Consider the following 13,903-nt stretch of genomic DNA (forward strand, 5'->3'; position numbering starts at 1 on the left):
CTGTTGCCTCATTGCCTTGGTGTGTGATGCCACGGGAGATTGGCTAGTTATATATTAAAATTGCTGAGTGGTTCACAACATCCCCATTTCAAAATGCATGGAAAACCTCTCATCAGTCTCAATATACCTACAGTATTGATTACACTTATTTGTGGTCTGTGGTTGGGGTTTTCAAGTCATTAAGCTTTCCACCTTGGCTTTTGCTTTAGAGCTAACGTTAACGTGACAGGCTCCCTAGCACAAGTTCTGATTCAGAGGTATCTTTAACCTACCAGAACAAAAATTCTAAATGCAGTAAAAAATAGCAGGCAAACGTTTTGTAGCAATAAATGTTTGGCCTCAGGTACGGAAATAGAATATCAACTCTCTTTGAAACAAACACTCTGAATAATTGCCACCACCCCTCCCCCCCACCCAACCATCAGCACTGTGGCGCTTCCTCCTTGCTCACTTGATGATGTCTCGCTGGCAATAGGTCCTAGTTGATTCCTTTCTACATTGCTTGAACAGTTTCCTCTGGAGCCCATGCCCTCCACATGCACCTTCAGTTCCCCTTCTCCAATGGGCTTACCTATCAAATTGGCACTATCTGAGCCAGTCTCTGAATTTAATCTCCATTACCGCAAAGAACAGAACTGCGCGTTGTCCAAAGCCTCAGGAGAATGCCGCTTTTGTCCCCCTACCTTGTGGCATAGAAAGTTCCAATGATCTTCCGAAAGACACCCCGCTGGTGGCCATCTTGACGAAACATCGATGTACCCCCCTTCTCCTGCTGAGTGTAGTTCTCGGGTGCAATAAATGCACGACACCCCATATCTGCTGGGACTATTCTTTGAGACACCAAGTCACTCCCCCTCCCCCAAAGTGACCCTGGGGCAGCCACAGTTACGTCCTCACCCCATTGAGTGTTTTCCCTGAGGCATCCGAATGACCACCACCCGCCACCACCCCCTCCCCCCGAATGCTTGAGTGATTTTGGGGCAGCTGGAAAAAAAATTCCACCCCCAACAAAACTGTCATGTCGATTCCCTGCCCATTAATATCCACTCCCAAACTGCTTCAACAATGTGGCAACCGGGCCGCTGGAGGGGATTGTCCAGCAGCCATTACAGCGTGGGTCCCCATCTGATAGGCCAGGCCCTCTTTCTCGCCCCCCTACTGAGACAATTTACCTGCCTTTGCTTCCCTTTCTCCCCCCTCCCCCAGTCCCCTTCCTCTTGCTCCATCCCCCTCTTTTCTCCCTCACCCCGTTTTGCCCCCCACCCCCCCATTCTTCTAATGCTGCTTGACGTGACTACTGCACTTGGTCATAGCTCGCTATGTGCAACACCACAGGAGAATAAGTAGTAGGTTATAAAACATTCATCTCCTGAATGTCTTCCTTTGGTCTTTGTCTACTATATGTGTAATGCACAACCCCCCAACCCCACAAGCTACTACTAGTCCAATGCCTGATGATCCGGTCCTCAATGAAATACAAATAGATTTCTCTAAAAGTTCTGATCCTGACCACATTGAGGTTATATGTATAGATATCAGGAGAATTGGACTCCTATGAATTTAAAAGAAAAAGTTATGAACTATTTGGAGATAGAAAAGATGGTGAAGTGTGCAAGAAACATGAATAGAAACAAGGCCAAGAATGAAAGGACAGGCACCAGAAAAAAAAGAGAAGCTGATACACTAAAAAAGTAAATTAAATTAATTGAATCAACAGCTCTCGCATTTCAGTTCTGCAAATAAAGAAAATGATTTAATTTGGATTATCAAATGCTAAGACAGTAATAGCAAAGTTCGACAACTAGCTATTAAAATTATGGAACTAACGGCCAATGTTCACAAACACAAGAGCTAACCTGCAGCCCTGATAATATTTGTTGCACTAACAGAAAATGCTTTTGAAATTTAAAATTTCTATTCACTGAATACAAATATTAATTTATCCTGAAAGCAGTTACAGCATATTAGAAAAATGCTGGGAACTGTCAGAATTCTTGATGAGAATAAGACTGGTCTGCATGTTCCCAAGAAAATTGAAGTCACTGGAAAAGTCTTTTTGTTTTAAAAAAGTGTCAAAACAGATTCATTAATAGTCTGGCAAAATGACACTGCATCTGTCTCACCACAATAAAGTAACTGAAGGGAGAAATTGTTATCTTAAACCCAAAGGCTCTAAAGAAACATTCTGTACTGTGACTAAATGCTATACCCCTGATCCAATGCCAAAACAAACAGATTTGCAAGACTGCTGTCTCTCCACTTACAAGGGAAGGAGCATTGTTAATGAGAGCTTCAACACAAAACAATGGCTTTAAAGATAATAGCTGCTCTTCCTCTTCCAGAGGAAATACCGGGTGAAAAGAAGACAATACTTACATCTAATGAGTGAATAAAGAAGCTTCCTTAATCCACGGGAAACTTGTAATATATTGTGAAAAGATAAACCTTCACACTGTACTGGTTTAAATCTTGGGGCACTTTGCAAACTGGTAGCACACAGTAACTCCCCCCTCCCTTGCACTAATTTCCTTACTATGGGTGAACTCCAGAAAATCAGTGTTTTATACATATATGAAGTGTAGCACTGGTAGAACAAGCAACTTACCATAAAATCTGGATCGTAAGTTGCCTCTGTGTATAAGTTGCTCCCCTATATTTTGAGAACATAAAAACATGCATGAAGGTGGGACTTATACACTAGAACATTATGGCACATAAAAAAATGGCATGATACAGGAACATATTGTGATTAGCAGTTTCCCAATACAAGGCTATAGAAAGGTTTTTTTTTTGCAGTTCACATCTTTTCATCCTTGTAAAAGGTTTCTTGAGCTTGTTTCTGTTTGTTTCTTGCACACTTTGCCCATCTTTTCTATCTCCAAACAGTTCCTAACTCTTAAAAAAAAATTCTGTTCCCCTGCCATTTTCCTGTGGATAGGGCTTTTTTTTTTTAATTGTCCTTGTTCCAATTGTGCAATTTTTAAAAATGTTTTTCATTTTTATCTCAAGTTCTCAGGCTTGCAATCACAGCAAAGAGTTTCTACTTTACAGAACCAAGGAAACATTTTGCTGAGCGGAACGCTAAATGACATTCAGTTTTGCTGTTTCAACAATTACACCACTGAGTGGTGTGCTGTGAAATGGAGATCCTGGACCCATCATGAGCATGCTTAAAGTCCCAAAATAACATTCCAACAAAAGAAAGGAAAAAACTGTAAATGCTGGAAACACACAGCGGGTCAGTCAACATCTGCAAAGTGAAAGACAGGTTGTGGCGTTTTGTGTGTGTACCTGTCTTCTAACAAACGGTACACACCTGAAAGGTCATAACCTGTCTCTTCTCTTCATGGATGCTGATTACTTGCTGTATAGTTCTAGCATTTTCTGTTTTTATCCCAAAATAACATAACATTGGTTGGACCATTTGCACAACTCTCACTCCCCTGCACTAACTTGGCCAGTCAGATAGAAGAAATCCCGCTCACTTACGCTATCGCAGCAAAACATTAATACTTCCACTGAGCATGTAACTGCAAGTACTTTCTATTGGCCAACGTACAATGCAGGCACAAGTGAAAAATGCATTTCAAGAGTAAATTACATCCCCTTAAGTATCACGAAGGAGTGCTTGCTATCTGTACTGTGTCATACTTGCATAGATGTAAACAATTGTTTGGGTCAAGAACAGAAATGTATCTAGAAGCTGTGATATATTTTTACATGTGCGACAAACAGACTTTTTTTTGGAAGGGGAATAAATGAAGGGACATTTTTATATGTTAAATACAAAAATAGTCACCATTACACGTAAAATAAATCTTTGGAAAACAAAATGTTCTTTGCACAGATGTGTATTCTGCAATATACAAAACAAAATTTCCACTGTTACTTATACAGTTTAAATACATTACCCTCAATAAGGCCTGTCAATACTGCCAGTGTGCTCTGGTATTACATGGAATCCAAGAAGCGATACCATGTGCGAGGTTCAAACAATGTATTGAGGATTTACAAATGTACGCATCAAGATAACTCAATTTGGTCCTGTGCTCCTCATTCGCTAAATGAGAAGACCCTTCAGCTACTACAAATAACTTAGGCAAGCGAACAGAGAATTATACAGGGCATCAATCTATCTATGCAAGAGACATTGATCTTGTGCTAGTCAATTTCTTTGGGTGACATAATGCCCCTCCCCTAATATGAACTATCTACATTAATCGTAATCAGTGGATTAAAACAAAAATTGCTAAAAACAGGCCAAGAAGAGTTACCAAAAGTTTCTGTATTCAAAGGACCATGTCAAAAAGCCAGTGCCCAAGTCACATCCCTGAAAAGCAGGGAGGAATTGTGCTGGAAGCCACAAACATTCATGTACCTTACTGTATCTTTTGGTGTTCAGCATGCTCTCACTTGCGGCAAAGGCACGAAGGCAACCAATGACAAGAGGAAAAGAGCTAAACATTGTCAATGGGTGGGGGAGGCGAGTTAACGGAGGGGGAAAGACAGGAGAACATCACTGCTATTAGAAGTCACATTGAAACATATAAGATGCTGAGGGGGCTTGACAGGGTAGATACTGAGAAGTTGTTTCCCCTGGCTGGAGAGTCCAGAACCAGGGGATACAGTCTCAGGATAAGGGGTCGGCCATTTAAGACTGGGATGAGGAGGAATTTCTTCACTCATAGGCTTGTGAATCTTTGGAATGCTCTACCCCAGAGGGCTGTGAATGCTCAGTCGTTGAGTATATTCAAGGCTGAAATCAATAGAATTTTGGACTTTAAGAGAATCAAGGAATATGGGGATAGGGTGGGAAAGTGGAGTTAAGGTCGAAGATCAGCCATGATCTTAATGAAAGGCGAAGCAGGATCAAGGGGCTGTATGGCCTACTCCTGCTCCTATTTCTTATGTTCTTATTATGTTCTTACATGGCACACCAGAGATCTTTGAAAAGCATCGCGTGACTTAAAATTGCTCGAATTACCCATGATTTGTACAGAACAATTGAAGAAATAAATGAGATCTTGCTATACCAATCAAAATATTGCAAAATAATGAAAAGTGGACAATTTCTTCCACATGTATTTTATGAGTAAATCACACAACTCAAACTCACCTCACTGTCTGGGCTGGGCTGGATGACCTCCCATGTCTGCGAGTCCACATCATAGCAATGTAGCTCATTAGGCAATGTGTTATCTGCAGCACCACCAAACACGTACAGATGTCGGTCAAATGCCACCATGGTGTGGCCATACCGCCTTTGAGGTGGGGGAGGGGAGCCTCGGAGTAAGTGCTCAGTGGGAATTCTTGTCCAGCTGCATATGAACACAAAACAAATCTAAATTATTCTCCATTAGTAACAACTAAAAAAATCTGAAGTACCACAGGTTACATCAGCCATGATACAACATAAAACCAACAACTTCCCCCAAAGTGCTTTTTATTTCTACAAGTATATGCCATCTTATACTTTTTTGTTCAAAATACTCCAATGTGCATTTAAAAATATTCTGCTTTTTAAAAAAAAATCACTTGCTTTTCCAGAAAAGATCTATCATTTTGGGTCCATTTTGCTCCGGGTCACTCCATTGACATCACTGACAACAAGGAGCTGCCCCTGTCCCGATAGCAAGAAGGCAAAAGGCCTGCCTCGAGAAATGGAGTTTACTCAGAAGTTATATCATACATTAATGTTAAGTTATGAAAGAACTTTTTTTCTAAATATAATCACTATTCCTTATATTCAATAAAGACATTTTTACAACTCCCAGGTGACCAGCACTGCAGTAAATGCGTTGCTGAGTAAGGCAGAGAACTTCTGCATCAAGGTTTGATGAGAAAACAAGAGAGTTCCTCCTCTAAATCACATCTTTCCTGACCTCAATTTCCTTTCCTTTCAGGGCCTCTGGCAATGTAATGAACACTTCACTGGTTTATTAAAGACAAGAGTGATTAGAAAGAATAATTATTGAGCACGTACACTTTTTCCTTGAATTCAAATTGAAAAAGATTATTGGTGATCTTTGCTCCGCTCTGTCCTGAGAAAACAAACATCTTGTCCTTGCAGACAGCCACAGGGAAGTTACAGCATGAAGGAGGGATCTCTCCACTCTGCTCGATCTAAAAAACAGGCACAGCAGATTTTACTTGAGATTACAGCCTAAACTTTTTTGCAAATCCAAATTCTAGCACTGTAATTCATTGCCTCTAAATTGGACTTTTTCCACCTTCCTCTCAAGGACCTTCAGGCAACCTACTTTAATTACAAGGTAAATGCTATTGCCTTCTTTACAACCTTGACGTGAGTAATCTTCTACAGCTGATTATTTTATTGTGGGGTCTGTTTGCTATTAACTATATCTTCTGCACGTTATAGATTTTCTTATTCGATAAAAGGGCACAGGCCTCAGTTGGCCGCTGGGTCAAACATCACTCAATAACAAGAGTGCACTGCACTCTTGGGTCTCCTTAGGAAGTTCCTATGGACCATGGAGCTGGTTGCCTCATTGATTACTGAATATTTGCAGCTCTGTACTGGATTCTCATGGTGTACACCAGGCCGCCCTACCAACAAATGCTATTTGATTTTGTTTGGTCAGTACAACCTGGTGGAAACCAACTCTTTACAAATAACTGACTGTCCCACCTAACAAAGTCACAACTGGCACACAAACAGCACCTAAATAGACTCCACAGCAATCATCTTACCTAACTGGTTGGATGGGATTTGGCTGTCCTAATAAACCTTAGGACAGGTGCGCTCTCAAGAACACATTAGGAGAAATCGGTCCATTGTGGGAAATCACTAGAGTGGTTTCTACTGCACTTGGAATAAAATGTTGTGCAAAAAGTGGGGGAAAAAGCACTTGCATTTAGTCTCAATCAAAGTTCTCTTCCTCCAAGAAGGGATGGAGAACACCACCAATTCCACAGTAGTTTGATCCTCAGTTCCCACCTCGAACAGCAGCTTGATTACTTGTGGTGGTTTTGTATGAATCCCTTTGTTCATCAAGTTATTTAGACTTGTTAATCTTCCTAACCTATATACAAAATGAACCAACACCAGTACCAAGTAAGATTTCCTCTGCAAGGCAACTGTTTCACTCATTTGCAGTGCTTCGAGGAGGATTTTTCCCATCGCCACAATAGATATTGTGCAAGTAGTAGTTTTTCTTTTTATACCTAATGCTATTGTGTTACAGTTTTCCTCTGGATTGTATGAAAGTACTCCCCAGCAACATCTGGACACAGCTTCTCTTAAGCCAACATGATGGCTTGAGAGCTGGGAAGTGAAAAAAATCAAACAGGGTTTTCCATCCTGCTAGAAAGTAAAAGATGTGGACTGGAACAGGGTCCATGTGATGCTCCCTGGGATCAAGTAGCCTGTCCACACTCACCATTTAGGTTGATACATGAAAAATGTCACATGGTAAAGAGCGACTAGTGTCCATGGAACCAAACGGCAACAAACATCTGCTTTTCCATGTGTGAGGGAGGGGAGGAAGTATGTGGGAACTTTTTTTTAGTAGAAAGTTGGCTTGTGACATGTCTCACCAAAGGAGAGTGATGTTGAAAGCCTGCTAGATTCAACCTTGGTTCTTAGTCAGCTCTTGTGATAAAACAATACACGTACATTTGCTTCCAAATAAAATAGACAGCATCCGTGCACTCCCATGCTAAGATACGATGTATGCCACCATGCCACTGTCACTCCCCCCTCCAAAAAAAGTTTCCACATACAAAAGGGCAAGAAATTTATTTCAAACAGAAAACAATATTCTACGGGGCTCATTGTATTTGGCCTTTTGTTCTCATATCAAACTTTTTAAATGGTTTTAATTCCATCTAATTGCTACATTTGGAACTTCTTACCTCATCCCAGCATGCCATCTCTCTATCCTGGAGGCCAATGGTCCATATGTCATTCAGCCTGAGGGAAAAACAAAAGCAGCTTTCATTGTACAGTCCTGCTAATGTGCAGTATCTTGTTAATCTAAAATGAGTTCCAAATATCACAGTATAAATTGTCAGTTTAAGTATTAAGTCAGGAATACAACTTAATGATTTTAAAAAGACAAATTTCTTAGGATGAATTAAAAGAAATTAACTGAGAAATACTGCTGCAAGATTGAAGAAGCTCTATTAGTGTTGAATAAATGCAAAACACCCAAGAAAATGAAGTCCACAAAATGAATGATTAGGGCAATTAAAACGGGAAGAAGAAAAATAAATTGAACAAAGTAGGTAGGAGAAAAAGGGGTGGCAAACTTAGTGAAGCATAAGACTGCCAAAACAGGTTAAAAAAAGGTTTTAGGAGGTGCAAAAAGTGCCTAGGAGATGACTATAGCAAAAGAAGTTGGTATTAAAAAAGGATACAAAGCTACTTGTAAGATGTGGAATATCACATTGGGGAGATATTGACAAGTCTTGCAGTCAATGTTTGGAGTCCTGTTTCTAATCTGTATACTTAAAGCAACGGTAATATTATCAATATAAATACAGAAAATGCTGGAAACACTCAGCAGGTCAGGCAGCATTTGTGGAGAAAGGAAGGTAGGGTTAACCCCTGATGAAAGGTCATTGACCTGAAACATTAACCCTACCTTCCTCTCTCCACAGATGCTACCTGACCTGCTGAGTTTTTCCTGCATTGTCTGTTTTTACATCAGATTTCCAGCATCTGCAGTTATTTTGCTTTTCATAATATTATTAAATTTGCTGATTAGGAAATTGATCAAAAAATCCATTAGAATTCTGGGATATATATAGCCAGAATAGAGTGTAAGTTTGTGGAGTAATAGTCTCGAGAGGTTATGCTAAAGCTTCACATTGCACTGGTCGGAACATACATGGGATTATTACGTTCAGCTCTGGTCACCATGCCAAAAAAGGTACAGGCATTGAGAAGATTGATTCCAAGTGTGAGGGAAGGGTATGAGAAAGATTAGAGAAGCTAAAAAAGGTGGTTAAGGGGGAAGGAGGAATCTCAAGGTACATGAAGTATTGAGTGATCAGCAAAATAAAGCCAGAATATTATTTCATAAAGCCAAAATATTACTTCAAGAAATGACAGAAAAGCTGTACCAGAGAATTTAACTTAGTGAGAAGTAAATGTAAAACAGATATATTAAGAAGAACTTCTTTACTCAGATCGATAAAAAGTTTAGTATAGTCTTCCAGGTAGGATACCAGAGAGGAAAAACATTCAGGATGTTCAAAAAGCAGTTTGATATCAAGGAGATAGGGTACTAGAGAGATGAGTTTTTCTCATCCTTGATTTTTCTTATGTACACAGAACACCAAGGATTTTCAGGGGCCCATAGATTCTCAAACATGAAGGAAGCCTGGCTGAAGGACAGCCCAGACTACCTCACAGTCCTCACTGGCAACATGGGGAGCAGTCATAATGTGGGAGAGGGCAGGAGAAAATAGAATCAGGAGGCAAATGCATCGACTTTTGGTTCTTTTATGCTGTGCTGTGTATTGCTACGTTCAAGAAAACCAAAGACCAAAAGTTATCCCTCTACGGAAAATATATTCTTTTTTTTAATATAAGAGACAGTTCTAGCTTCCAAACAGCTACTGCATCATCAGTGTGCTGCAGTTTTTATACCACACGCAGTTGCAAAGTTTCCATTTTCTACTTTGCTACATCTTCTGGGCTTTGGATTCTCCACAGCTGGGGAAGGGTAGGAAGAACAATTGCAGGAATACTATCACTCGTACAGGTCAACGCAACATTGCACTCAGACCAAGGCACACCACACAGGAGTGGCTCCTGAAGCTGCAGGGAACAGCATCTGAAACACAATCTATGGAGTTTCTCATATTCTGCTTATGCTGGTCTATAGGCTAGAGGAGAGTAACTACAAAAAGAAAGGAATACAGTAAAATAGGTAGCTGTGGAATCACTAAGGCAAGTACAGATGAGGCAGGCCACCATTTGGCCCATCTAACTCATTCTTCCATAAAAATGATTCCCAACACCAACTGCAGCATCGAATTGTCTGCTGAATAACTCCAAGGTTTTGCCTCCGATACCTTCCTGGAAGACATTCCAGGTATTGAATGCTCTTTGTGTGAAGTGCTTCCTGACCATCAGCCCTGAACTTGCCCCATACCAGTTTGTATCTGTCCTGTAATCAAGTGCTCAGGATTAACCTTCACTGAGTATCTTATATACCTCTATAAAAGGTGGCCCCCTCATTCATTCCCTTTCAAGGCTAAAAAGTCCAATTTTTTTCTTACTTTCCACATAACTCAAGTTCTCTGACACTAGGGATCAGCCTAATGTCCGATCTCTTCACTGCTTCCAGGGATTGTCTGATTCCCTTCTGCATTATGCAATAAATGCAATCCTGATGTAAGCAAATTCCTGGCAAAGTCACGTCACGTCAATTTTACCAAGTCCCAATTTTCTTTCTTAAATCAGCAATGAAAAGTTGGTCTAGAAATAGGAGGCAACCAGACCATTAAATAAAGTCTGGTTACAGTTTACACACAGGCTGGTTATGGTCCTTACACAGTCAGCCTTATTACATGGAGTCTGATTCTGTGTAACATTTTAGTCCATCTTGACCTGATGCCCAACAGGAATCCAGTGCAATTGGATATTTAAGTGCCAATTGCTGGTCAATGTTGTAATTCAAACTAACAAGCTAGCACTTTGAGAAACTGCTCTTATTTAATGTCCAGCTTACCTTGCATTGCCATCGTAGCCTGCAAATATCCAGAGTTTGTCACTATAAACCGTGGCTCCATGAGCTGACCTTGCAACTGGCAACCTGCATTAAAAATACATTTTGCAGCTGAAAATTTCTATATAATAAATCAGTAAAGGATTCACTGTTATAGACATACAGCAGTGTCTACAAAGCATAAGATATATATTCATCCAGCAATGGACCCTCATCAGGGGGTTACAGCATATAATCCAGTTGAGGAGTTCAGATGGTTTACACGTGAAAGAAGTGCCTGAAGCGTGGGATACAAGCTGGAATTCTAATTAAGGAGCACAGATAATGGCATGAAGCTTGAATGGATTATAGCCATCATCTGAAACCCAAAATGAAATCATTCATACATATCTGCTTGAGGGTTGCTTTATTCTGTTTTGATAGTGGTGGGTGTCCTGGCAGACATTAATGACCAGTCTGTTCCATATAATTGATGCAAAATGATATCAACATAAAAAGAATGAAAGGTTACTATAAAAGTGCACATTTATTGGGTAATAATGCAGTTAATTACTAGAAAATGACCAAATATTTTGAAGTAAATTTTACGGGTTTGAGTTTGCATTCTATGCACGAATGCACTATCTCCCATCTTAAGGGTGGTGATGGGGGGAGGGATTCAAAGAGTAAATCACCCCATGGCACATTAACACTCTTCCCCATTCCTGGTTATAGTAGCACAGCCTTGGGGCAGGTTGTGTGCCAGCCTTACTGCAGATAAACGTGCATGCAGTGGGGGGAGGGGGGTATCAATTAAGAAATGGAAAGACTTAAAGCAATTTTAAATTTTATATATATATATATATATATATATATATATACTGAATTTACCATTTTGTTTTACCCGTCTTATGGAAGTAAGTCACACCACAAGTCATTAAGTTGCTGCAGTGGTGCACTTGCATATCTGGTCTCCAACATGCTCAGATGACAAAGAGACTCAGTCAATTAAAGCTGATGTGAAGTTTACACCAGAACATAAATCCTTACAGCACAGAAAGGAGGAGCTTCATTAGATCACCTTAATCTCCCCCCACCTTCTAGCTCACGGATTATGGTGCTAAACGTTCTCTTTCAGAGTGGTCAACATCAACACTCGGCACAATAACTGACAAACCTCACCTGCCCTCGACCTTCCATTCTGTCCACTGGCCTGTGGCAAACTTGTACTCAAACAGATCATTCTTATTCTTTAGGTTGGAGTTGGAGTAAATGTCTCCAGTGTAGCCACCTTTACAGGGAAAGATAACTCATCAAGATCATTGTTGAACTGACAGAGTAAGCGTCATAAACCAGGCCATTTCCACCCATACCAGGAGCTTGCTTCCTGCTTTGGACTGCACTTTACTTTTTCACTAAGATTTGCAGAATCTAACCATTTTTGGCTCAGTAGTAGCACTCTCGCCTGAGTCAAAAAGTTGTGGATCAAGACCTACTCCTGAGACTTGAGCACATAATCTCGGCTGATGCTTCAGTGTCGTACTGAGGGAGTACTGCACTGTCTGGAGGTGCCATCTTACAGATTAAACCGAGGCTCTGTCTGCCCTCTCAGGTGGACGTAAAAGATCCCATGGCACTATTTGAAGAAATGGGTAGTTCTCCTGGCCAACATTTACCCCTCAACCAACATCACTAAAAACAGGTTATTTGGTCACTTATCTCATTGCTGCTCGTGGGACCTTGCTGTGCACATATTGGCTACCATATATCCCTACATTACAACAGTGACTACACTTCAAAAGTACTTCATTGACTGGGACATCCTGAAAAGGTGCTATATGAATGCAAGTTCTTTAACTATACAAGTCCATATCTCCTTTACAAGGAAGAGTCATTATAACTATTATAACAGCAGCAACGTATTTTAAGTAGTGCTTTTAGTAAATTGCTAATGACAGATATTTTTTCATTATTACTAAGCAACAGAGAGCTATAACTGCAATGTTTCTGGAATCCTTCTGGTCGTGCAACTGTAGATCAGGATCATAATATGAAAGCCCAGTTTTGAATGCATTCGCACCTACAGGAAAACACAGCAGACTGCAGGAAAAGCCCGATGATAGTCTGGGAGCACCGCCAGTGTAGAATATGTTAATGACAACAATAAGCATGTGCCACAGTTACTATCCACTGATCGGACAGAACTCCCATTCTCTAAAGCTGGGTGGGACATGCAGGAGAAAAGGAAAGAGGGATGAACAAAAAAAACCTCAAGATCAGACTAGTGAGATCATTTTCTCTAGCTTTAAAATAACGACCAGATATATGTAACTGTCAGAATGCAAACTTGAAATGATGAAATAAGTCTCCTCAGTGCAGAAATCCATAAGTAGAAGTATCCCCAGAGCCCTAGTCATTAGCGAGACTTACCAAACACAAACATGCTGCTTCCATACACCACAGCCGAGTGGTGGTACCTCGGTGCAGGTGGAGTCCCTGTTGTGAAAGCCCTGACCAAGAAAGCCAGAAACAAATCAACATTGTTTTCAATGTTACTAAGAACTATTGTTTAAAATAAAATCAATAAAGATAAAGTTAGTTGTATAATGACCAAGCTCTTAAATTACACACCGTGGAGTAAAAGTTGGAAACATTACACACGAATAATTTGGCGAGTACTGATTATTTTCCAGGCCACTGACTAGCAAAATTCACCAAGAATGGACAGAAGCACAAAATGGAAAACACTGGTGGAAGTCCTGGAATACAATACAATAAATTTGATTTATTCAACCACAGTTCCTGATTACTTGCAGATATTGGACTACTATTAAAGTGCCCAGTGGTGGTAGCAAATTAAGGTTCACCTGACCCTATTGACAGTATGAATTTTTTCACCAAGTGCACAATTAAGATATGTTATGGTCCTAAAATGCTAGACTGAATACAATTTTCAGTTGGTCAAAATATCCTAATCCAGTCTCAGTGTTGGGAAAGATCTTATTTCAGAGTAGGATATCACAACCTTCCACTGGATATATCTCATGAAAAGAGAGCAAGTGGAAAAAGTGATCCCTTTACCATTGGACCAGAGGGAATGAAGAAATCCTGGGATGCATGTGGGACAGAAAGAGAGCGAGAGGGGAAAAAAAGGAGAAAGAAAAAGAGGAAAAAAGAAAGGAGAAAGAAAAGGAGAAATAGAGAGGAGAGAGAAAAGAAAGAGA

At 40.3% G+C, this 13,903-nt stretch overlaps 1 protein-coding gene across 1 annotated transcript in view; it reads right to left on the minus strand.

The window, feature by feature from the left end:
* The window catches only part of lztr1 (leucine zipper like post translational regulator 1), a 53,416-nt gene that overhangs the window by 29,109 nt on the left and 10,404 nt on the right, over nt 1-13,903 (minus strand). The window contains exons 4-10 of the mRNA XM_068005584.1: nt 13,110-13,189; nt 11,862-11,970; nt 10,704-10,787; nt 7,876-7,933; nt 5,984-6,123; nt 5,117-5,318; nt 2,606-2,650 (exon numbers count right to left, since the gene is read on the minus strand). Coding sequence (XP_067861685.1) covers nt 2,606-2,650; nt 5,117-5,318; nt 5,984-6,123; nt 7,876-7,933; nt 10,704-10,787; nt 11,862-11,970; nt 13,110-13,189 — 718 coding nt within the window. The remainder of the gene's footprint in view (nt 1-2,605; nt 2,651-5,116; nt 5,319-5,983; nt 6,124-7,875; nt 7,934-10,703; nt 10,788-11,861; nt 11,971-13,109; nt 13,190-13,903) is intronic.

This window comes from Heptranchias perlo, chromosome 25 (assembly GCF_035084215.1).
Source record: "Heptranchias perlo isolate sHepPer1 chromosome 25, sHepPer1.hap1, whole genome shotgun sequence".
In the NCBI taxonomy this organism is placed as follows: Eukaryota; Metazoa; Chordata; class Chondrichthyes; order Hexanchiformes; family Hexanchidae; genus Heptranchias; species Heptranchias perlo.